General features: G+C 39.5%; 1 protein-coding gene and 1 non-coding gene across 4 annotated transcripts in view; one reads left to right on the top strand and one right to left on the bottom strand.

Annotated features, from left to right (window-relative positions):
• RTCA (RNA 3'-terminal phosphate cyclase) overlaps positions 1-9,986 on the top strand; it is a 28,588-nt gene extending 18,602 nt beyond the window's left edge. For all 3 annotated transcript variants that reach the window (XM_020906070.2, XM_020906067.2, XM_020906068.2), the window contains 3 exons: positions 4,439-4,533; positions 6,893-6,997; positions 9,612-9,986. In XM_020906070.2, the coding sequence (XP_020761729.1) occupies positions 4,439-4,533; positions 6,893-6,997; positions 9,612-9,713 (302 nt within the window). In that variant the 3' untranslated portion in view covers positions 9,714-9,986. The remainder of the gene's footprint in view (positions 1-4,438; positions 4,534-6,892; positions 6,998-9,611) is intronic.
• Positions 9,987-17,641: 7,655 nt separating this feature from the next.
• On the bottom strand, positions 17,642-17,773 carry LOC139035359 (small nucleolar RNA SNORA31). The gene has a single exon (XR_011488022.1). It is a non-coding gene; the product is annotated as a small nucleolar RNA SNORA31 (small nucleolar RNA).
• Between the last annotated feature and the right edge of the window lie 8,262 nt (positions 17,774-26,035).

Below are 26,035 nucleotides of genomic sequence, written 5' to 3'. Positions count from 1 at the left end.
AGAAGTTATACCGTGCTTGGCAGGCACTGAGTGAAATGTGAGTTCAGTTTGTATTATCCTTGAGTACCAAGACCTGCTAGGTACTGTACATGAAGGATTCAGAAGTGAGAACCACCATTTCTGCTGCCTGGTTTAGTCTGACAGAGGAGACAGACCAGTGCTGTGATTGTTCTATCTCCAGGGCACCTAGGAACACAGGAGAAAAACAGCTAATTCTTTGGGGACTGATTGATCCCAAATCTATCTTGTGTTGTTCAGTGGTCCTCCAGTGGGTTCTATAGAGAAGTAAAAGTTAGCTGGATAGAAAAGTGAGAGCTGGGACTTCCCTGGTGGTCCAGTGGATAAGACTCAGTGCTTCCACTGCTGGGGGCATGAGTTCAATTATGAGTCTGATCCCTGGTTGGGAGCTAAGATCGCTCATGCTATGTGGAGTGGCCAAAAAAAAAGGCTGGGGAGAGCTAAAGAAGAGGACAAAGGAAAGTGCTGATGTTGTTTGGGCAACTACAGACATAAGTGATGAGTAGAGGATCTGGGTCAGGGAGAAACAGAGATGAGATTAGAGAAGTCAAGATTTTGAATAGCTTTATATGCCTCATAAAGGAGTTTGGGTTTCATCCTGAAAATGAATATTTTAAGGAGGGATATAAGACCAGGTCTTTGGAAAGTAAGTAACTGTGTAGCAGATTAGAGGAAAAACATAGTGGAGGCAGGAAGACAAGTCTGTTACATCAGTTCAGATCAGAAATGATGGGCCTACACCAAGGAATGCAATGACTGAGGCTGGAGAGATGAGTAGTGATATAAGGGTGTTTAGGGGAGTGAATAGACTGGTGATCAACTGGATATGGAAGGTGAGGGAGGCAGTGTAATGACCTTGATTTCTAGCTTGCGTACCTGGAAACATTTACAACTTTGTGAATATGGGAGGTAGAGTTAGTTTGCCAGTGTAGATGATAGTTTTAGATATGTTGCATTGATATCATAAAGGGGTCATTGCTCTGTTATTAGCAACACTTGGAATTAACTCTACTACCAGCCCAGAAAAATTTTCTTTCCTAATATTTCATCAACATTTTTAAACTTTGTCATATGAGGTGTTTTTGGACAGCACGCATATAGAACGCACAGTTGTTATTTTTAGACCTGCAGTGGTGGGAGGGATGAGAAGATAGAGTTGCGTACTTGCTGAAGTTGCCTGCCCGTGTTTCCAGTCAGGCGCTCAAGTCCCAGGGGCTGTAACTAGCAAATGCAGAGGTACCTCGGGGTCTTCGCTCTTCCTGTGTCTGCTAAGTGGCTTCGGTCATGTCGACTCTTTGTGACCCTGGGGACTCTGACCCACTCTGCTCCTGTATCTGTGGGGTTCTCTAAGCAAGAACACTGGAGTGGGTCTCCATGCCCCCTCCAGAGGATACTCCCAGCCCAGGGGGTGAACCTGCATCTCCTGTACTGCAGAAGGATTCTTTACCACGGAGCCTCCTGGTGGTGGTGGCTTAGTCGCTAAGTCGGTCTGACTCTTGGGACCCCGTGGACTGTGGACCGCCAGGCTCCTCTGCCCGCGGGATTCTGCAGGCGAGAATACTGGAGTGGGTTGCCATTTCCTTCTCCAGAGCCACCTGGTAGGTTGTCTATATTAAGGGTCTCAAGAGAATGTCATGGCTCCCAATATCTAGATCTCTTTTTATTTCTGATTTAAATTAACTAGAAAATTGCTAGACTCTGAATCCTAATGTTTAAGCATTATAATCAGAAGCAGCACTGGCTGGTTGTCCACACCACCATATGTATTACAAGCAATAAGTTGTAATGAATCATATTTTTGTCCTTGTCTCAGTTACTAAAACTATTTTGATCTTGATTTCTTTATCTATTGAGTGAGAGAATTAGTCTGAAGAATCTCTGAAAGCCTTCCAGCTAAAACATTCTTTAATTCTTTGCAAAGGTGAGATTTGAGGGGTTTTGTTTTTGTTTTTTTTTTTAAATCTTAGCAGTTTTAGATAGAGGCAGTGTATTATAACAGCACTAAATTGAGAGCAATAAAACCTAAGTTGTTCCTATGTCTGCAGTTATGTTACATGGTGACTCTGTGCTTTCCTTAACTCAAAAATGAGATCAGACCATTATCTACATACAAGAATTGTTTCCACGTTTATATGATTGCAATATGGACAGAATATATGTTTTCACATTGTTATATATCTGTGTGATTTGTTGACCACTCATCTTTCAGTTACTTCTGTACTTTACTATGGGACAAATTAATCTGCTAAGATGAATTATACCTCTGGCTTATCAATCTTGTTTCTTATGTATGGACACCACTAGCTTATAGTTAGCACTTTGTTTTCCTCCTTCAGTATATGTAGTAATTCAGAGCATGTCTCTGATGCTGTAATCAGTCCTTTGACTTTCTCTGTTCAGTTTTGTCCCTTTAATAAGCTAGAAGAAACCTCAAATCATTGAATATTTTTTAAATCTGTTATAAGCCATCAAAATTGAGGCGATTTTAAGAAATCTCTAAAATGCCATAAGAGTGTTTGTCAGAAAAACCTTAGGTCTTCCAAAGAAATCAGGATTTTGCTCTTTTCTTTAGAACATAGTACTAACAAAAAAAATTCTCATATTTACTTCATTTTGTTCAGTTACCATAGACTCCTACTAATAGCTGGTAATGTAGGTCCATTCATACCATTATTCACTGTCAAGGCAGCTGGGTAGGAAGGAATGTGAATGGCTCTGAGAAATAGTTTGCCACTTGGCAGAGAAACCTTGAGAAACCTTAGTGCAACTACTGTTCTCTAATACTACAAAGTCAGGAATTGCTTCCTTTTTTTCATACTCCCTGGAAATTTTAGCTGTTCTTCAAGGACTCAAGTCCTTGAAGTCCTTTAATGCTTCATGAAACATTCTCAAATTATTCTGGAACTTATAATTCCCTTTTCTGAACTTTCATTGGATATATAGTTTATACCATAAGCTGAGCACTTACCCTCTATTTTTTTAGTACCTCCTTAGCTAAGGAACCAGTTTCTGCCACTTAGTATGGTACATATATAGTATCATGTGTGTTATCAATAGTAGCTATTCTTATTAACAGCTTATTATGAACTAGTATTGAAATTAAAAGCTTTATAAATATTATCTCTGATTTTAACAACTTCGCAACTAAGGTATTATCATCTCTATTTCCATCTAGAAGAAGAAATGGAAGAGGCAGAGTAGTTTACCAAAAAGTCAAGATTCATACATGTTCCAAACCATTTCATTCAGTCATGTAAATGATTGATTAATGTTATAAAGATAGTTTAATGTATTACATTATTATAGTGACTTCTGTAAGGGAAAAAATGGTTAAAATTTGATTTCCATTTTCTGGGACAGTTTATCAAGACATGTATATAGTTAGGTGAATTTCCAAATATAAAAATGAACCAGATTCTTGTTTTTCAAAAGCCATTTTCATTTGCAGCCAAGGGTTAATTTTGTTCTTGTTGCTTAGTCATTAAGTTGTCAGACTCTTGTGACCCCATGGACTGTAGCCCACCAAGCTCCTCTGTTCATGAGATTTCCCGGGAAAGAATACTGGAGTGGGTTGCCTTTCCTTCTCCAGGGGATCTTCCCAACCCAGGGTTTGAACCCACGTCTCCTGCACTGGAAGGTGGATTCTTTACCGCTGAGCCACCAGGGAAGCCCATAGGGTTCTTTTAGTTTAAAGTAAATAAAAAGAATCATCTGACATTCCACTACATTTGATGTATTTATTTTGTATTTAAGCATTGCACCAAATATTTGTGGTATATGTAGAGAAGCAGGAAGTAGAACAATGGAATAAATATTCTTATTTTTAAAATAAGATAATACCAGGGAATTCCCTGGCAGTCGAGTGGTTACAACTTCCAGGGCCTGGATTCCATCCCTGGTCAGGGAGCTAGGGTCCTACAAGCTGTGCAGTGCTGCCAAGAAACAAATAAGGTAATACTTGTTCAAATCTTAAAAGAATAAAACTTTGTATATATAAGCTGAGAATCTTTGTCTGCACTTCCTTAGGTGAAAATTATCTGAACTTTTAGAAAATCCTTTAATTCTAATAGAATTGTCTGCAGACTAATTTTAACATATATGAATTGTGAGTTAAAAATTTTGAAATCAAGGCATAGTATTATAGAGTAGTATAGGGTCTCATATAAATTGATTTTATAATTTTTTATAATTAGTACTTCTTAAACAGGACCAAAGCCTGTTCCCCCACCCCCTCACTGGTCCATTTAATAATGTGTTTGCATATGCTTAACTCTTAGAAGATTCAGTACATGAAGATCGTATCCTAAAAGTTGAAATGGGTGAGTTCAGAGGCCTAAAAGATGTTATGCCACTGCTGACTGGGATATGTTAAACTTTTTGCCTCTTAGTAATTTTTTTTTTTACATTGTGTCTGTTGTAGGTGTCAATGCAGACAAGGTTGGAATTGAAGCTGCTGAAATGCTGTTGGCAAATCTTAGACATGGTGGTGCTGTGGATGAGTATCTGCAAGACCAGGTAATGACACTTTAGGATAAAAGCCTCCAAGCCTATTAGATTTGAATATTGGACAGTTAGATTGAATATAAATTTAGTTGTTGACTTTCAGACGCTGATTGGCATGTTCTAATTCAGTCCATTTTTAAAGTATTATTCTGGAATTTATATACAACAAATTTCAGTTTTCATCTTACTCAACCTGGCTATAGCATTGGAAACACCGAGCACTCCTTCATTCTTGAAATACTTTCTTCACTTGATTTCTGAAATACTGTTATCTTTCTGTGTCGCTAGCCATACGTTCTAGTCCCTTTGCTAGTTTATTATTATTGTTGTTTACCTCTTCTCAACTTCTGGATTTTGGAGAGCCCTTGTGCTTAAGCTCACACCTCTTTTGTTTATCTGTATGTAGTCTCTCAGTTATTTTTTCCAGTGTCGTGGCTCAAGTACCATCCGTATGCTGATAGCTTCTAAATTTATTTCATTAGCCCAGACCTGTCTCCTTAACTCCATATCCATTATACCTCTTAACGCCTGTCAGCATCTCCACTTGGATGTGTCATACACCTCTCAAACCTAACACATCTACTCACATTGAGAAGTGCTAATAAATATTTCCAAATGCAGTCTTTTTATGGTCCACTGTCTTGATAGGTTTTCCTTTCTCCCAGTTTTTCCCCTTAATCACAATCAGATGTCTCTGCTTAGAAAAGTATTCTTCAAGGTTTTTTGACCAGTTTCTTAAGACAGTTTTCCTATTTCTAGTCTCTTCCTTCTTACTATTCTACAGTCCAGTAATTCTGTATTAGTGTATTTGTTTACCTATTAAAGTGTTGTAATTTTAGAACTTTTAAGGAAACTTGTCAGTTTACATATACTAACTTACAGGGACAGGTGGTCTGATAAAATTTGTTAATTTTCAACTCTGTGTTCTTAAACATTAAGTTTATAAACTTACTAAGCATTTTTGTGCTATTCCACAGACTTTTGGTTTCACAGGTTTTCTATCATCTTAGGATTTTTGTAAACCTAAAGAAATGGAAATTCTTTTTTAAACTAGGAATAAAGAGTTATAGCGTGAAGTGGTAATGTGCGTGTGTGCTAAGTCACTTCGCTCATGTCCAGCTCAGTCACTAGGTCATTTTGCTCATGTCCAGCTCAGTCACTAGGTCACTTTGCTCATGTCCAGCTCAGTCACTACGTCACTTTGCTCATGTGTGACCCTATGGACTGTAGCCCCCTCCAGCTCCTCTGTCTATGGGATTCTCCAGGCAAAGATACTGGAATGGGTTGCTGTGTCCTCCTCCAGGGGATCTCCTTGAAGCAGGAATCGAACCTATGTCTCTTATGTCTCCTGCATTATCAGGCAGGTTCTTTATCACTTAGAGCCGTGTATGACCCAGCAAGCCCACTATTGGGCATATACTCTGGGAAAACCATATTTGAAAAAGACACATATGCCCCTGTGTTCATGGCAGCACTATTTACAATACCTAGGACATGGAAGCAGCTTAGATGTTCATCGACAGATGAATGGATAAAGAAAGTGTGGTGTGTGTACACACACACACACACACACAGCAGCTTAGATGTTCATCGACAGATGAATGGATAAAGAAAGTGTGGTGTGTGTACACACACACACACACACACACAGCAGCTTAGATGTTCATCGACAGATGAATGGATAAAGAAAGTGTGGTGTGTGTACACACACACACACACACACACACACAGCAGCTTAGATGTTCATTGACAGATGAATGGATAAAGAAAGTGTGGTGTGTATACATACACACACACACACATTCACTCACATACTGGAATATTACTCAGCCAGGAAAAGGAATGCATTTGAGTTGGTTCTGATGAGGAGGATGAACCTGGAGCCCGTTAGAGAGTGAAGTAAGTCAGAAAGAGAAAAACAAATATTGTATATTAATGCATACATATGAAATCTAGAAGGCTGGTACTGATGAACCTATTTGCAGGGCAGCAGTGGAGACGCAGACACAGAGAACGGATTCACAGACATAGTTGGGAAGGAGCCGGTGGGACGAATTGGGAGAGGAGCATTGAAACATACTTGACCATATGTAAAATGAATCGCCAGCAGGAGTTTGCTGCGTGACAGCCTAGAGGGGTGGGCGGTGGGAGTGAGGTTCAAGAGAGGACGTGTGTATACCTATGGCTGATTCATGTTGATGCATGGCAGAAACCAACACTATTGTAAAGCAGTTATCCTCCAATTAAAAGACAAACTATTTTTTGGCTATTTTGATATCTAGTATTATTTTTGTACAAAGAGCAGTAGACTTTTAACTCTAAGTAAATGTGTGAGAGTTTCCTTCTTTGTGTGTTTTTTTTTTTAAAATAGCTGATCATTTTTATGGCGTTAGCCAGTGGAATTTCCAGAATAAAAACAGGACCAGTTACACTCCACACCCAAACAGCTATACATTTTGCTGAGCAACTAGCAAAGGTGAGTATTCCATCAGAAATCTTTATTATGATTGATTGTGATTGTGGTTGATCTTTATTATGGCCAATTTGGAGTCAGATTTTAATAAACAGAAAACTTCAGTGGTAACTGTAATTGCCGTCATTCAGTGACTGCTTCCTGTGGCAGATACTGAACTCACTCAGCAGTGAAGCTGACTCATCTTACTGTGTGTGACTGTTGCGGGTGGCTATTTATTATTGGTCTCATTTTATTTATGAGTCATGTGAGGCAGAGGGATTAAATTCATTGCTGAGGACCAGATAGTTCCTTAGGGGCAGGACTGAGCTTTGAGCAAACCCGGGAGAGCATTCATCAAAGCTCCTATGTGGTAGGTACTGCCTTACAGTAAGTGAAGGCATTTTAATGGGAACTATAAGATCAAATCACAAGGGATTTGTAGTTGGCTAAACTTAAATTATTATATAAAAATTTCATATATTTTATTTCCTTGTGATTTTATTTTTGTAGAATAGAATATTTGCTGAAATTCTAACATTTTACCAGTCCTTTCAACTTCGGAAAAGTAGATGTATGTATATGTTAATGTATTTTCAAGTTTGGCCATACAGTGTGGTTTGCAGAATCTTAGTTCCCTGACCAGGCATCCAGCCTGGGCTTTAGTAGTGAAAGTGCTAAATCCTAACCACTGGACTGCCAGGGAATTCCCTAGATGTACAATTTTTAGTGAGTGAAAAAGAATTTAACATGAATAATCTCATATTCATACCTTGTTTAACAGGATTCTTAAATGACATGTGTATTTCATCTGAAACTAACTTCTTTATAGAAAGTTTAGAAAATAGAGAAAAAAATCCTGTCCCTAACTTCCCTTTGCCAGTAAGACCACTCTTGGCATTTAGGTATTTTCCTCCTCTTAAAATTATTTCTCTTCTCTATTCTTTTTTTTAACAGCTAACACATACAGCATCATTTAATTCCTTTTTCAGTGATGTGTGGCATATTTCTATTTTGCTACAGTGTTTATAACATAATTTTATAAAGTAATATAAAATTTATAACTCAGAATTTTATGAAGGAATGTGTTGACCTTATGCATTTTAAAAGGTTACAAAAATAATGTACAGTAGTAATAAGAAATGAAACATAACAGAGGTATACCAAGCACAAACCCACTGTTACCCTACTCCTCACATTTTATTTGTATGATTCTTAATGTGTACCTTTTTTGTTATTAGACAGGATAGGTAGATTGTGATCAAATTGTGGGAAAAGGCTCAATAGGAGGCAAAAGCAAAGTATATTTGATTCAAAAGATAGTTAACTGTATTTTTTATTATCCTACTTAATGCTTTATTTTGTAACTACTATTAGTCTGTCTCCCCGTGTAGACTGTGATCTTCTTGATAGCAGCGACAAGGGTACATGCATTTTTTCTACAGTACTTTGCACATAGTAGATGCTCATATGTTATTTGAACTGACTGCACAGTGGAAGGTGCCATGAACTGGGTTTTTGTGCTCTGGTTCCTCAGTCAGCATTGTTGTGTTTTAACTCAGGGACCAGGGGCAAGCTGCTTCATCATTCTGTCTCAGTGCGGGTAACTCAGCAGGAAGGCCAGAGACTGTGTGCCTTATGGCTCCTTCCAGCTCTGAATTTTTGTAACTTTGTATGTAGGCTAGAAATTATTTCCATAATTGTTACCTTTTTTCATATTTATATAGTGCTTGTAATTTGAGAAAAATGTATATACATGTAACTAGTCTCTCTAGCTCATAATTCAGATTCATTGTTTATTCATATGACAATAGATTTCAGAGTCCATGCACGGCCATCTAATCCTAAAACTGGAATAATTTTTAAATATTGCAGTCCAACAGGACCTTGGAGAAGTGGTTTTCAAATTGTATTTCAGAGAATCCTAAGGTTTTAGGCATACTTCAGATCCCTCTGTCACAGATTCAGTCAGCCTCCTCAGTTATTTTGATTTTAATTCAATTTTCTTAGAATGAATATATTTGCTTTTTAAAAAAATCATGTTTCCACAATATAGTGATAGAGATCAGATGTTTCGAAGCTAAACTTGAATCAGTTAACAAGTGAAAAGTACAGTGTCAAACCCAATAATGATGAGGGAAGATGCTGTCACCTGTCTCCCCCTGTCTCCTCAGAACTAGATATTTTAAATACTGTATTTAGGGAATTAAATTGGCAAGAAAATTTGAGAGAAATTAAAGGGTAATTTGATATTTGACACGATAAAAGAAGTTTAAATGCTTCAGTTCCATGTTTTAGAAAAAATTTAGTAGGTATTGAGATTTAAAAATTGATATTTACTTAAAGCTGCACTTCTGAGGAGTTCTGATTCAGTGGGTAAGAAATGGGATCCAGGTTACATATATTCTGGCAAAACTCCACAAATCTGTGTACCTCTGAATAAGGACAATGCTTCTGGAATAAAGTATTTTATATGTAGGCTATTTAATTGCTCATGAATCATTTAATCTTTCTATCTCTAGCTTCTTCAATAAAATGAGTTTGATATTAACTGCCTACCTATTTAAGCAGGAGTTATGGGCTGTCCCCTGTGTCCCTCTTCATATTACTTATATACTAAATGCTCTTCTGGTTTCAGGCTAAATTTACTGTGAAGAAATCAGAAGATGAAGAAGATGCCTCTAAAGACACTTACATTATTGAATGCCGAGGAATCGGGATGACAAATCCAAATCTATAGGGTGTTTGCCTTTTAAATGATTCTTCAGTGATATTATTGCACTAATCATTTCATAAATATTATAGAACAATAGAATAAGATGTAATTTATTAAAGGACCTAACTTTAATTGAAGTACAGAATATTCTAGATTTGCTGAGAATGCTTCATCCAATTAATCTCACTTTGACTATCTTCTGAGATAGATAGGGACAGTGAATAAGAGCTGGTGGATATGTAAAATAGTCAATTTCGGTATTAAAGTATTGCAATAAAATATTCTTTTCACCAGAAATGTGTTTTTCTTTTTGATATAATGTAATAAGTTAGGGGTGTAGGTTTGATCTGTAATTTGTATATAATTCTAATCACTGCTGGGGTCTCATAAAATTTAATGAGACAACTTTATACACATGTACTTGCTGTGTCAACAGTAACATTTCATAAGCATTGTCTCGTTATATGTATCTTCTTTCCAGTGGGTATTAGGTAAATATTGGCTTTGAATCTGTTGAATATGTTGTGAAAGCTAAACAATGAGAATTGCAAAATTCTACCCCTTATAAATTTGGTCATTTCAATTCCAGGTATGTTTTTTTGTTTGGCTTATAGTATTAAAAATAATTGAGTGCTTTTAGAACAGAATGCTTTTCATTACTCTCTGTTATCTTAAACCTAACCTGTTCCACATTTAGGTTACTTCCTGGTCCCTGTAGGCAATTGAGGTTGTGACTCAAATGAAACTAATTTTATGTAATAGTTAAATATGCTGTACTGTAATATAGTGATGAATTCATTCAGACTTAGTTCTGTCTTGAAATTTATCCACTAATGATTAAAAGTCCAATATATAGATCCAGAGGTTTATATTATAAAATAGTCAGAAAGTGGAGAATTAGTCTGTATAAAAAAACATAATTTAAAAATTTACTCCATGTACGCAGTTGTAATTCTTGTCAGTGATTTCTGTGGCTTTAGACAGTTGGGTTCAATTTGTCTTAAAGATGCTGATGATAGTATTGTTTGCTGTTTGTACTTAAGGAAGTAAATTTTATAAGTTAATTTTTATAGCAAGACATAAATATCTCTTTATGTTTTTAAATTGTTTGTTTTTGGATGTGCTGGGTCTTCGTTGCCATGTGGGCTTTTCTCTAGTTGCAGCAGGTGGTGGCTGCCCTCTAGTTGCAGCCTCATGCTTCTCATTGCAGTGGCTTCTCTTGTTGCGGAGCGCAGACTCCGGGGTGCGCGCGGGCTTCCGTAGTTGCAGCACGTGGGCTCACTAGTTGCGACTCCTGGGCTCTAGAGCGCAGGCGCAGTAGTTGTGGTGCACGGGATATTCCTGGATCAGGAATCGAACCTGTGTCTCCTGCTTTGGCAGGCAGTTTCTTTACCACTGAGCCACCGGGGAAGCCCTGTTTTCCTATTTTAGAGTAAAACTATGGTGATAGTACAGTTGTTGGAGGGATTGTGATAAATTTGGGGTCTTAAGACTAATGATAATACTTCTGAGGAGCTGGGCAGCAGTGTTACAGAGGTAGGTTGGATTGCAAAGACTGGGAATTTTGGAGTGAGAGATTTAAGGTCAACTTTGTACATGATGAATTTATGATTAATCTTAGCTTTGACTGTTAAGTCAAAACTTGGGTACAATAAAGCTGGGACTACTGCAAAGAAATTCTTATTAGAAGCAGATATTTATCCCCCCCCCCAAAAAAATATATTTCTGTTTCTACTCCTATATCTGAAACTGTATTTCAGTATGCTTCTCATTTTTTTTAATAACCGCCTAATACAAGGACTAATGTTGATTGTACCCTATGTGTGCAGTGGTCTTTAAAAATATTCTTTGACTAATGGCTTTCAAATAGGGGTATTGTTACCACATGAGTTTCACAAAGCCTTCCCATGAATTTCAAGTTTACAGATGTCATTAGTTTTTAAAGGATATGTTTACTAAGATCAAGTGTAGTATCTGTTCTTATCAGCTTACAAATTTCTCTAATTATGTATTTCTTTCTAAAATAGAGTTCCCTGTGGTCAAAGTAGTACTTGGCAATTTCTCCTTTTTCGCTTCTCTTTCACAGTCTCCATTTGTCCTCTTTACAAAAAATAAGGTAATTTTTATACCCAACTTAATTTTACTATAGTGCATTCCCCTGGAATAAAAGAAAATTTCAAAGGCACTAAATAAAGGGACAGTTTGAAACAGTCTCTGAGAAGTCTACTAAGAGATAAACCAATACCTTGTTTTATATATTTGTGTGATTTCAAGTAAGGAGATGAAAGCTCCAATGTTTACTTTCCAAAGATAAACATGACACCTTTAAATAAAATGTACTTTTCTGATTATCAGGAGAAATATTTTCAGTATCTTTGCCAAAAGGCTACTAGAAAATTTAAATTTTATTTTCTTTAAACTTTGGGAGATTACTGGTTAGTAAGAATTATAAGTTACGTCTCTGCTCTCTATTCATCCCTATTATCTGAAGTGTGTTGTAGCTTCTATAATCTATGTTATTAATAATTTATAAATAATACACGTGATTATTAATATATTTTTAAGCCCCACACTTGATAATATTTTTGTTATTGATTTCCATTGAGCTCCATCTCATCCCAATAATTAACATTGTCCACAGATATATGATCTTATTTTTTTTAAAGGAACATCAATCTCATTAATAGATATTTCCATAAATTTTATTTTATATTTAGTAGTATGTCAAAACATATGTTTTTATACTCCATTGTATAATAATGCTAATTGTAATTAATCAAGCCAGAAGAAATTTTTAAAAATTTGAATTGTGTACACTGAAAATTTTAAAGTGGTACAAATTAACATACATTTTTATTATAGAGAAATGTGACTGTGAACTTTAAAGTGCAAAATTGTGGGTGAGGTGGAATGTATTTTTTAAATGGAGATGGTGGATATTAAACAGCTCTGATTTTTAAAATCTAGTGGGTAAATTTGGAGTGATGGAATAGTTTTATTTTAAAGCGACAGTATTTATAACATTGATTAAGTTCTTTGCTAGAGCTGTTGAAACTTAGGTTGAAAACTCTTGACTCCCACATCTCTTTAAACAGTATTTTTGGCATGTCTGTGAGAGGGTTTCTAGAAGAGATGAATGTTTGAATTGATGAACTGAGCAAAGCAGATCGCTGTCCCTAACGTAGCTGTGCTTCGTATGATCCGCTGGGGGCCTGAAGGGAACAGGAAGGTAGGGGAAGGCTGAGTTTGCCCTTTACCTGATTGCTGGAGCTGGGACATGACTGTTTCCCTGCCCTTTATGCTCGTGATTCTTAGGCCTTCAGACACAGATGGGAACCTGCAGCACTGGCTGTCTGGCTCTCAGGCCTTTGAACAACACTTCTGGCCTTCCTGGGTACCCAGTTTGCAAATGTGGGGCCTCTCAAGCTCCATGATCACATGAGCCAATATCTGGTAAGTCTCTCTATGTGTATGTCTTTCTGTTGATCTTTCTTTTATTGGTTCTGTTTCTTTGGAGACCCCCTAATACTAATACTGATTTGCCAGCCACTCCAGTACTCTTGCCTGGAGAATCCCATGAATGGAGGAGCCTGGTGGGCTCTAGTCCATAGGGTCGCACAGAGTTGGACACAACTGAAGCGACTTAGCAGCACAGCTTTGAAGGAGAGACTCTCTGGGACTGATGATCATTTCTCAGGAAGGAGTACATTTCAGCTGATTTTCAGACCTCAGAAGCAGTATGGTTGGTACTCAGACTTTTAAAGGAGAGAGAGGTAACCTGACAGGTGCTTAGATGGTTCAGGTGGCATGGTACAGCAGCTGAGGAAGCACAGTGGATATAATGTTCTTACTGCCCAAGGGAGCGCAGCAGGATATGTGGCAGGGCCAGCTAAAAAAAGCTCTGCTGCTGCTGCTGGAGCAAGCCTGAGAGGAACTGAAAGCAGGAAGAGTCCTTCCTCTTTCCAACCTCCACCTTAGGCTTCCGTTTTGCGGAATCTAACCAGAAACTGGTTGGCAAGACATCGGGAAATTTTAGTACATACATCCAAACATCGTGAGCAGAGTCTTGAGTGGAGTGCTTGGAGCTGAGAGACAGTGAATAGCTAGCAGAATCTATTTTTTTTGGTCATTTAGTATCTATCTACGTGTTTCTGTCTTACAACAATGATGTCCTTTGGTTTTGCTTAACAAGATGCCGCTGTCCTTTTACAAAGCTCTTTCCATCCTCCAGAGAGACCTAAAGGGCTTCCCTAGTGGCTCAGTGACAGAGAATCTGCCTGCCAATGCAGGAGACGTTGGGTTTGATCCCTGTTTGGGGAAGATGCCACATGCCATGGAGCAACTAAGGCTATGCCTGCGAGCTAAGTTGCTTCAGTTGTGTCCAACTCTTTGTGACTCTAGGGGCTGTAACCCGCCAGGCTCCTCTGTCCATGGGATTCTCCAGGCAAGAATACTGGAGTGGGTTGCCATGCCTTCCTGCAGGGGATCTTCCCAAGCCAGGGATCAAACCTGTGTCTCCTGCGTTGGCAGATGGGTTCTTTACCACTGGTGCCACCTGGGAACCCCAACTAAGCCCATGCCGCACAACTATTGAGTCTGTGCCCTGCACAACCGGGGAGCCGCAGCTACTGAAGCTCTCGTGCTCTAGAGCCTGTGCTGCGCATCAGAAGCCATTTGACTGAAGAAAAAAGCTAAGTCCTAGTTTATAGGTGGTTTTCACAATGTGTTGCCATCAACTGGCAGCAGATGGCTGCAACATTATAACCCCATTCAGAGGTGGCCCTGCAAGACAGTTGTGATGGAAAATCCTCTCTGTGGGTAGAACTTTGAGCAATATGTTTGTGTCTGGGTTGAGAGAGGGTCAAAAGTGCAGATACACTAATTCATAGACAGTGACTGGCAGTTTGTTTACACAGTGGGGACCCAGAAAAAAGTTTTGGCAGGTTGCTGACAAAGAGGATGGGGAAAGAGTTACATAGATGAAACTTTCAGAATGAATACAGAGTGTGAGAAAAGTTTATGTCCCACATTACTCAGCAAATGGCATCCATGTAGCAGAGACTTTAAATAAAAAGGTGGACAAAATGACCCACTCTAAATGTCAGCCTCTTTCTGCAGTTACCTTAGGGCTCACCAGCCACAGTGGTGGGAGGGAGCAAAGGTTATGGGTGGGCCCAGCAACATGGGCTTAACCCCATCAAGGCTGGTCTGGCTGAGTGCATAACCTGCCAACAGTAGAGACTGATGCTGGGCCCTTTACACAGTGCTTTTCTCTGAGAAAGATCAGAAGATAGGTTGATGACAGTTTCATGACAGGTTGGTCATAATGCAGGGGGCAGCAGTTTGTCCTCCCTGGAAAGGAGTCAGTCAGGATATAGCTTTATCATCCCTGACCACAGTGGTTCTGAAACTGGTGTTTCCCGGGGCTCTGAAGAGCTTCAGTATCACAGTTCTCTATGTCTCAGTGCAGAAAAGAATTCAGCAAGAGGCAAAATGGTAGATAAGAAGTGATTTATTAGAACAGGACTTTTGTGAAGGTTTACAAAGTGGGCGGGTAAGAAATGCCACTCCCTGAGAACTTACCTGGCTACAGTTTTATAATCCAAGAAAAGGTGGGGAGGGAGAGAACTTTTATCTCTCTTGGGCAGGTATCTTGCTTCCATCATCAGTTCCTCCTCCAGGTTGGGCAGGGGAGTTTTCTTGTCTCTACATGGTCAAGCTAGGTCCACAAATTACTGTTTTTATGTGTGCAGAAAGCATGTTCTAGGGATCATTAACTACTGGGCTTACTGGGCGGGATGGAGGTCTCCTGCCACTATTGTTTTATTGGTTTAGGGCATGTCCTGTGCTTCTGTGGTGTGATTTTGTTGCTAAGCAAGGGTGCCTGATTTTGTGGTTAAGCAAACCTGCTTTCTTGAGTAGTCATTAACTTAAAGGGGTCTCCCATATTTTTTCTACTTACAGGCCCCTAGTGGGATTAACTATTTAATCACCGGCTTTGTCCCTTTACTCTGACCCTATCAGTTCTGCCTATCTTTGTACTAAAGGAGGTTTGATACAATATTGTTTTTGACTAAGGAGTTCATTTTTAAGTCATCCTCAAAGTTACAAAAAGGCTGCTTTCTTGAAGAAAAGAAAAAGAAGATAATATATCAAAATATTAAAAGTAGCTGTCTAGTGGGAATTGCTGATTCTTTTCATTTTTCAGTATTTTCCAGATTATTGTGTATCTGCAATAATCCATAAAATAGATCCTGAAGGCAGTTGAAGATAGTTTTTAAATTGCACTCTTGAAAAAGTTCAGCTTTGTAACTAAGGAAGGATTTTCCTGGAGGCAACTCTATTCTAATCACCATTTCAGTTCTATTATTTCCAGGCAAACTGTTACAGTCTCAGTTCAGTTCGGTTCAGTTGCTCAGTCATGTCCAACTCTTTGTGATCCCATGAATCGCAGCACGCCAGGCCTCCCTCTCCATTGCCAACTCCCGGAGTTTACTCAAACTCATGCCCATCGAGTCAGTGATGCCATCCAGCCATCTCATCCTCCGAAGTCCCCTTCTCCTGCCCCCAATCCCTCCCAGCATCAGGGTCTTTTCCAATGAGTCAACTCTTCGCATGAGGTGGCCAAAGTATTGGAGTTTCAGCCTCAGCATCAGTCCTTCCAATGAACACCCAGGACTGATCTCCTTAGGATGGACTGGTTGGATCTCCTTGTAGCCCAAGGAGTAAGCATCTTTTAATTTCATGGTGCAGTCACCATCTGCAGTGATTTTGGAGCCCCAAAAAATAAAATCTGACACTGCTTCCACTGTTTCCCCATCTATTTCCCATGAAGTGATGGGACCAGATGCCATGATCTTAGTTTTCTGAATGTTGAGCTTTAAGCCAACTTTTTCACTCTCCTCTTTCACTTTCATCAAGAGGCTCTTTAGTTCCTCTTCACTTTCTGCCATAAGGGTGGTGTCATCTGCATATCTGAGGTTATTGATATTTCTCCCGGCAACCTTGATTCCAGCTTGTGCTTCATCCAACCCATCATTTCTCATGATGTACTCTGCATATAAGTTAAGTAAGCAGGGTGACAATATGCAGTCTTGACGTACTCCTTTACCTATTTGGAACCAGTCTGTTGATCCATGTCCAGTTCTAACTGTTGCTTCCTGACCTACATATAGATTTCTCAAGAGGCAGGTCAGGTGGTCTAGTATCCCATAACTTTCAGAATTTTCCACAGTTTATTGTGATCCACACAGTCAACGGCTTTGGCATAGTCAATAAAGCAGAAATAGAAGTTTTTCTGGAACTCTCTTGCTTCTTCTATGATCCAGCAGATGTTGGCAATTTGATCTCTGGTTCCTCTACCTTTTCTAAAACCAGCTTGAACATGTGGAAGTTCACGGTTCACATATTGCTGAAGCCTGGCTTGGAGAATTTTGAGCATTACTTAAAAATTACTTTGAGCGTTACAGTCTCAGTGACATTTCTGTATTATCTCAGTGACTCTCAAATTTCAATGTACATAAGCCTGCAGGGAGACTTACAAAGATGACAACTCCCAATCCACCCCTCCATCCTAGAAATACTGACTGGGTAATTCTGGGTGGGACGCAGGAATCTGTATATTTTATTTTATTTTTTTTTTTGAATCTGTATTTTTTTTTTTTTTTTGAGTTTAAATGCGTTTTATTTTTAGACAACCTACATGACACGTTTTTCTCAAAAACAGTGCCTCCGCACCAAATAAATCAACGTTCAAAACAAATGAAGAGCTCGAGATGACATCAGTCCCATCTGTCTAAGTCCTGGTGTTGTGTGGATGAAAAGCAGTGGCCAGCCAGTTATGATGACAGGTGATTGATCCAAAGTAACTGCCAGCTTTGTTACTGGGAAAACAAGGAAGAGCCCATTAACACACCTTTCTGGCATGAAAGTAGCTCATGTTTCTAGGTTTCAGATGTACTCCCCTATTCAATCCGAGCTGTCACACACACAGACAGACAGAAAGCGCGGGGATGTTGCTTTTGCATCCTAGTGCAAACCAAAGGAACAACTGCAGATTGTTCAAGGTCTATCAGTGGATGCACTGAATCTGTATATTTTAAAAAGGAGCTCAAGGGCATGACCCTTATTGAGATGGTCCACATAACATCCTTAAAGGAACACTGCTCCAGGAAGCTCCAGGGCTGAGGAATAGCTAGGAAGAATTAAATTTAAGACTCTGGCGGCGGGGGGTGGAGGGGGTGGGGTGATAAACAGGTGCAAGTTGTTACTCTGTTTACAGTAAGATTAGATTCCAGAAACACAAGTAGACAACCCCAAATCCTTTTTGCCTTTGCTTAGTATTGATTCAAAATGTGGCCTGTTACCTATCTAGGTATGCAATATAGTTCTCTATCTGCATGAGAAAGGCCGCATAGCATAACGGGTACTGGTGTCCGGATTGCTCTTTCACAACCATATCACAGCTGTCTCCAAAGCCAGTGGAGATATCTGAATTTGAGTATGCGCTTCATCATTTGTTAGTTTTTGATGTTGGGTGAATTAACTAAGTCCTTAGAGCCTTGGATTTTTCATAGGAATACTATTTTTGAGCTTTTACAGGGTATGACGTCTATTGCATATTTAATCATTCTAGACTTGGATTCTTTTATAAAAATAAAGAACACTAGAGTCTGATGGTCTTTCCAGTTTTGAAATTCTTTGTATATTTTACTAGGATCCTATTTTTATTATAAACTAAGTGGAAACATTCAGATACTTGCAGAGAACAAAAAATGATAATATAGAGAGAAAAGCTATTAAAATATTTCTGCTTTCTTGGGCAGAATTTTATTTCTAAATAATTAGTATATTCTTAAATAAAATAATGAAGAATAAGGCAGTGATTTCTTCAGGTGAAATGAGCCTACATGGTGAAGCTATAAGGTCTCCTGAATTACAGGCAGTCTTTGGACCTACCACCTAAGTGCTGCCTTTTCAGACAAATCCGGTGAATGCCCTCAGTAGACTCTCTGTCATGAAAGCGTGTCCAGTGAGGAGAACTTGGGGTTCTGTCACGCTGAGCCTGATGTTACCACCTCCAGAGTGGAGTGTGTGGAGAGTGGATGACGCTGGATTCCTCAGGAGCCTTTGAGCTAAAATAGGGCATGGCATCTCATTTCATTCCTGGTATGTCTCAGGTTTCTCCCCACTCTCTGTCACCACCAGACAATACAAAGGGGAAAGATTTTCTAACCAAAGACCAGGAGCCCAGAGTCCTACCTTTCCCCATTTTCTCTCACTTTCCTGGCACCCACTTGTCCACTCCAATGCATTGTCTAGGCCCGTGTAGACAGCTGATCCCTGCTGCGTAGTGGGCATTCTGAGGCACGAGCACTCTTTAGTTGAGATTTTTCAAGTGCACTTCATAACATTCAGTTGGTTTACATAGTTACGAGATCACCTACATATGCATCCTTGCCAAACAACTGAACAGATCTTGGCATCCCACCTATCTCTTAGGTCTCTGTGGGGCCTTCACCACTGGGAGTATAATTACTCTGATGGCTCTCTCTCCTTTTTCCATAGTCAGAGTGTTTCTGTTTCCTGGAGGACTTTCCCTCACTTTGGGGGGGATGGCAGGTGGCATCACTGAATCAGGGAGAAACACAGTAAACCAGGTTCAAGAAAGCCGATGAAAAGGCCAGAAGGCAAGTGTTAGCCTCTCAATCGTGTCCGACTCTTTGTGACCCCACGGTCTGTAGCCCACCACGTTTTTCTGTCCATGGAATTCTCCAGGCGAGAACACTGGAGTGGGTACCCATTCCTTCTCCAGGAGATCTTCCTGACCTGGGTTTCCTGCATGGCAGGCAAATTCTTTACCATCTGAGTCACCAGGCTCAAGAAAACCAGTGAAAAGGCCAGAGTGAAGTGCAATTTAGTAAAGTCCCCAGTGGGAAAAATTTCGTGAGAGTCCAGGGTCATGGAGAAGTTATAGGTCAAACCAGGGGAGCACTCAGGAAACCAGAAGCAGAAATAGAGAACCACAAACAAAACTTTAAAACTGAGCTCAAGTCTCTGCAGAAAGGAAGCACCATATAGTGTTCTCTTTTGCTGTCTTGCTGAATTCTTGTCATATGAGGGATGCAAGTCACTTACTTTTCCAGAGAGGCTGGTTCAATGCAGGGCTGAAAAACTCAACCTTGCCCCCTGTGAAAGAACTTGGTTGCATTCTGTATGTGATTTAGATCTTGCTGACTTTCCTTTGTCAGTTTGACTGGTGTAGCTTCTCCTTTCCTGCCCTGGAGATGCATCTCTTTCTGTCACTCCTGTGTTATCCATAAACATCCTAGATAATCTCTTTTTCCCTGTCTCTTCTTTTGTTTGTTTGTTTCCTATCAGTGATACTCTTTGGATTCTTCTTCTTTAGTTTCTCTTATTTTCCTCCTTCACAGTTGATCTGCTGTCACATTCACTTTTATACTCTGTGCTTTTTTCTAGCAGGTATTTTGGTTATTCTTATAGAGTTTCCCCACCTTTCTCTTGCGGGTATTTTTTCAGCTCATTGTAACTTCAGTCCCTGGTTCTCCTCTTTGTCAATCATCTTACGTGAGGTAGAGATTATCTTGGAAGAATGTTTTGGCTGAAATACATCTTTAGTGTTTTCAGTGTGGCTACCAACTTGATAGAAGCTTTATTGTCTTGCATTGAATCAATGCATATCAAACTGCATGCTCTACACAAGAATTTAAAATAAAAAAAATAATTTTTTTGTTTTCTCACTTCAGTGATTATTTAAAAATTAAGGTAAGTATATTCATGACCATCTGGGTACCCATTTTATAACTAAATACAGTTATGAAATTTCAGTATCCACAGTTGCACATATAACTACATAGAAACCAAAGAGAGCAGGAGTGGACTTAATGAAGTGGAGGGTGAATGAGATGAATATTTTTCAGTGGTTGAAATACAGAGAACTGATGGGAGAAGTTAGTCACCACAGCCAAACTAAAGCAAACTTATGCTGGAGCAATTAATAACATGTCTTGTTTAAACCAAATCACATCATTAATCACCTTAATGTTACTGATTCCCTTTTGGGTTTGATTATAATTAATGTATAAAATTTAAAAACTTTTTAGTTGTATAAGAGCTTTATGTATGAGGGACTTAAAACTTTGAGGATATTTATGTAATATAATAAAAAATTTATCTGGTTTCCACTTGCATCCAACATGGAGTAAATTTACCATTCTGCCTGAGATGACTTAAAAAGTGAAAAAAATATATATGAGATGATAAATTTCAAGATATTAAACATCAAACAATGAAGGATAGTGTTCTTTGAGAGATAAAAAACAGTGAGCCCTGTGATTGCCCCAGATGACTGCCAAGAGAAAGTTTTCAGGCCATGGCAGAGGGAGGGAAGGCCCTGGTATAGCCTGGTGAGCCCTCTGATTTGAGGATACCAACTGAGAGCTTGACGTAATCTGGATGGCTAGAGTTTTCAGGACAGAGTACTGGAGAAGAGACAGAGTGAACATCATGGAACAGTCCAGAGACCTGCAGAGGGTTCCCTTCCGATATGCAGAGAGCTGCTGAAGAGTGCATGTACATGAGGAAGCTACCTGAGATTTGAAAGAATCACCCAAGAAAATGACACTTGGTGTTCACATGGGGCTATGAAAAGTACCTGTCCACTGCCCATTCTCATTCCCCGCACCTCCTCCCAAATTAGAAATCCTCGTAATTCATAGGTCATTGTATAGAGAACTCAGAACCGCCGTGGCTCAGAAGTGAGGAATAAACACTGAACTGGGCCACCTAACAATACTGAGGGCTCCTGTGGTGGCTCAGACGGTAAAGAATCCACCTGCAGTGCGGGAGACCTGGGTTCCATCCCTGGGTTGGGCACATCCCCTGGAGGAGGGCACGGCAGCCCACTCCAGTATTCTTGCCTGGAGAATTCCACGGACAGAGGAGCCTGGCAGATTGCAGTGCCTGGGGTCGCAGAGAGTCGGACATGACTGAGCGACTAAGCACATGTACACAGAACTATCTTGAAAGACAGATATGAAAGAGCCAAACTGTCTCCTACTAACTTAACTATGGCCTAGACCAATCTCCAGGCTAGTTACAATATATATATAAATATCCAGCTCCTAACGAGGGGAAAAACAATGTTTGCCATCCAATCAGAAATCACCAGGCAATCAGTGTGGCAGGAAAATATGAACATTAAGTCTAGGAAAAAATACATCAGTAGAAACTCACTCAGAACTGATAAATGAAATTATGCATAACAACATTAAAATATGACTGTATCCCATATGTTCAAAAAGCTAGGGAAAAGACTGAATGCTAAATAGAGACATAGACAGCATCTTAAGCTTCCCCTGTGGCTCAGCTGGTAAAGAAGCAGCCTACAGTGTGGGAGACCTGGGTTCGATCCCTGGGCTGGGAAGATGCCCTGGAGAAGGGAATGGCTACCCACTCCAGTATTCTGGCCAGGAGAATTCCATGGACTCTATAGTCCATGGGGTTGCAAAGAGTCGGACACGACTGAGTGGCTTTCACTTTCACTTTCAAAATAACTTAAAAGACAGTGGAACTTTGAGAGATGAAAACAAAGATATCTGACATGTCACAGAGACATACGTCCAGTGTAATTCCCTTATGAAAACTTCAAAACCATGCAACACTATTCATTTACTTTATTGGGGTACAATAAATCCCAAGATAATGGGAGAATTCAGTATTCAGAAAAGTAATAACTCTGGGGCAGAGGGAGGGAAAGACAAACAGGCAACAAAAGGCACAAAGCAGGTTTCCAAAGTGCTGTTGATATTCTATGACTCAAGCTGGTGGTGGGCATGTGGTATGTTGTTCTGAAAAGCACACACATATCATCTATGCCATTTTGTATGTATAATATATTTATAGTGTACATATCTGTAGTATACATATTTCATAATATATTTAATAACAACAACAATGACAGTAAAGATTACTCTGGTGGCCATGTGGATGAAGGGAGACTAATAGAGTCAGGGAGAAAATTAAAGCCACTTTTGCAGTAGTGATAAAATGGGAAAGGACAACAAAGCTCACAAGTCTTTTGAAATAGAATTTAGGAATGTGAGTTGAATGCAGTAGTTTAAAGGGAAAAAATGAGTTTTTCTGTTTCCTGAAACTGAAAAAGCTTCTGAGACTCTTAAGTTTGTATGAATTAATAGAAAATTTCTGGAAGGCTAGCTATAAACGGACAATATTGTTTCTTTCATTGGGCAACTAAAAAGCTCCAGGCCCAGGAAGGAGGGTATCTTATTTGAATTCTGAACCATGTTTGTATATTAACTACCCAAAAGATGGAAAGCAAAATTAAAGAGCAGAGATTTTTATTTAGCTCAGAATTGACCATTCTAATGAGGGAAAATGTTGGGAGAAGCAAGATAATTATGGAAATGACTTCCCCTGTGTTTGGTTTTCTGCTGCTGAATTAGGCTAAATAGCAAGTCTTGTATTTATCATAGGCTGGGATGGGAGTCAAGCTGACCGTCTTCTGGTCAGGGCTGAGTCTTCATGAGCTGAAGCGTGGGTCCCGGGGTTGCCCCTTCAGGAGGGCAATGGGTGGGGCAGTCACTATGACTGATGTGTTTACCAACAGCACAAAGAAACTATTAAGTGTTTCCAGGTGGATCCTTGTGACTGCAGCGGCACCATTTAAAAGTGAGAAAGTGAGTTTGATCCTGTCTTACCTACCCTTTCTGTATTTTTTCCTGGTGGACCCGCTCCTGTATATAATCCTGCGCACATATTAGCTAGTCTTCAGTAAGCTGCTAACTCACTGATAATGCCTTAAGGTATTTAACCCTCCAAGAGGGTTCTGCATCTCTGCATTTTTATCAGAAATCCTAAAAAAAAAAAAAAAAACCCTCAACACTAAAAGCAAATGTTGTATGCTGTCTAACATTCTAGCCTTTCATTTATATTTGACTAATTACTAAGGCTAACCTTGTCTCTCATTTTACAGTGTCATCTACATAATATAAAATTTTGATCATTGCTTAATTTTTATTCATGTTTTGCCTCATTTCACAAAATATTTTTGGAGACTTGTAATAAACACATACCATAAAGTGGTGAGCTATGAATAAATTAAAAATCGGGCTCAGAGAAATAAAAACTTGAATAGAAAGTTGTCCCCAGGTATAAAAGCAGATGAACCACTAGAACTGAGTTTCTTTCAAGTATGGTCTAGGATTCCTGGTGAAAGTGATAAAGGAGACATGATATGTTACTAGTTATTCCCTCTCCCCCTCCCCCTCTCATCTCCTCCCCCAAACCCACTGTTTTCCATAAAGGAAGTATATAGCTTTTCCTACATATGACCCTAGAAGAAATTTCTCACCTGGATTATAAGCTTTTATTATCACATCCAAATCCACATACCTTTGAAAATAAAGGACACAGAACCAAAGAAAAACTAAATTTTAGCTGAATTAAAATGGAGCACTGGGCATGGAAGGGACAGTAGATATATCTGACATGACTTGAGAGAACTGTGTCTTTGTTTACTAGTTTATATCTCAGTAACAAATAGCCAGGGATTTAAGAATCCTCATTGTGTACTTCAGAAATACCATGCAATCACCTGATACAGTTGCATCACTTTGGGGGTTCATATGAAAATAATTGAAGTGATTTCACTTGAAAATTCTGTTTGCAGAACTTTGTGATACATGTTGTTATTCTATAGTGTATTTAAGTTGTTCTTTACAGAATTAAACACCTTTATTTAATGGGCCACTGGGGAAATAATAATAGTTTCTAAGGAAAAGTTTTTTTCAGCATGTTTATTATTGACCTGAAGAGAGAATATATGGATTATAACTGTACTGGACATGAAGCTGGCAGGGGGAACTGGAACCATGGATGACAGAATCTGGGTCTCATTTCATTTTGAGACCCTAAGTGACCCCTGATGAAAAGAGCATCTTCATGAAAGTGAAAGAGGAGAGTGAAAAATTTGGCTTAAAACTCAACATTCATAAAACTAAGATCATGGCATCTAGTCCCATCACTTCATGGCAAATAGATGGGGAAACAATAAAAACAGTGACAGACTTCATTTTCTTGGGCTCCAAAGTCACTGCAGATGGTGACTGCAGCCATAAAATTAAAAGACCCTATATGCAAAACAGAAAAAGAGACTCAGATGTATAGAACTGACTTGTGGACTCTGGGAGAAGGCGAGGGTGGGATGTTTCAAGAGAACAGCATTGAAACATGTATATTATCTAGGGTGAAACAGATCACCAGCGCAGGTTGGGTGCATGAGACAAGTGCTCGGGCCTGGTGCACTGGGAAGACCCAGAGGGACTGGGTGGAGAGGGAGGTGGGAGGGGGGACCGGGATGGGGAACACATGTAAATCCATGGCTAATTCATTTCAATGTATGACAAAAACTACTGTAATGATGTAATTAGCCTCCAACTAATAAAAATAAATGGAAAAAAAAAAAAAAGACCCTTGCTCCTTGGAAGAAAAACTATGACCAACCTAGACAGCATATTAAAAAGCAGAGACATTTCTTTACCAGCAAAGGTCCATACAGTCAAAGCTATGGTTTTTTCAGTAGTCATGTATGGATGTGAGAGTTGAACTATAAAGAAAGCTGAGTGCTGAAGAATTGATGCTTTTGAACTGTGGTGTTGGAGAAGACTCTTGAGAGTTCCTTTGACTGCAAAGAAATGAAAGCAGCCAATCCTAAAGGAAATCAGTCCTGAATATTCATTGGAAGGACTGATCCTGAAGCTGAAGCTCTGATACTTTGGCCACCTGATGCAAAGAACCAACTCATTTGAATAAACCCTAATGCTGGCAAAGATTGAAGGTAGGAGGAGAAAGCGATGACAGAGGATGAGATGGTTGGATGGCATCACTGACATGATGAACATGAGTTTGAGCAAGTTCTGGAAGTTGGTGAAGGACAAGGAAGCCTGGCGTGGTGTAGTCCATGGAGTCTCAAAGAGTCGGACACGACTGACCAACTGAACTGAGCTGAACTGAAGTGACCTTGTCACGAGTTGTCTGAAACATGTTCACATCCAGCCAAGCACATTTCCACGTGTCCATGGGATTTCTCAGATAATTCTTCTGAGCTTCTGTTCCTTGCTCTGCTCTGTAGCTACACTGGTTGAACCCTCTCATCTCAGGACTTGCTGCAGGTCTTCTGCTCACTGACCTACTTGGACCCTCTTCTCCAGCTCAACCCTTGGTGCTATTTTATGGAGATGGGCTGGTGTTCAGTTTGACTCCACACCCTGAAGCTCTGTGGCAAGGGTGTTCCTGCGCTCTCCTGC

This window comes from Odocoileus virginianus, chromosome 5 (genome assembly GCF_023699985.2).
Source record: "Odocoileus virginianus isolate 20LAN1187 ecotype Illinois chromosome 5, Ovbor_1.2, whole genome shotgun sequence".
Classification (NCBI taxonomy): domain Eukaryota; kingdom Metazoa; phylum Chordata; class Mammalia; order Artiodactyla; family Cervidae; genus Odocoileus; species Odocoileus virginianus.
Note: the sequence above shows the minus strand (reverse complement) of the source record. Positions and strands in the feature narration are given on the sequence as shown.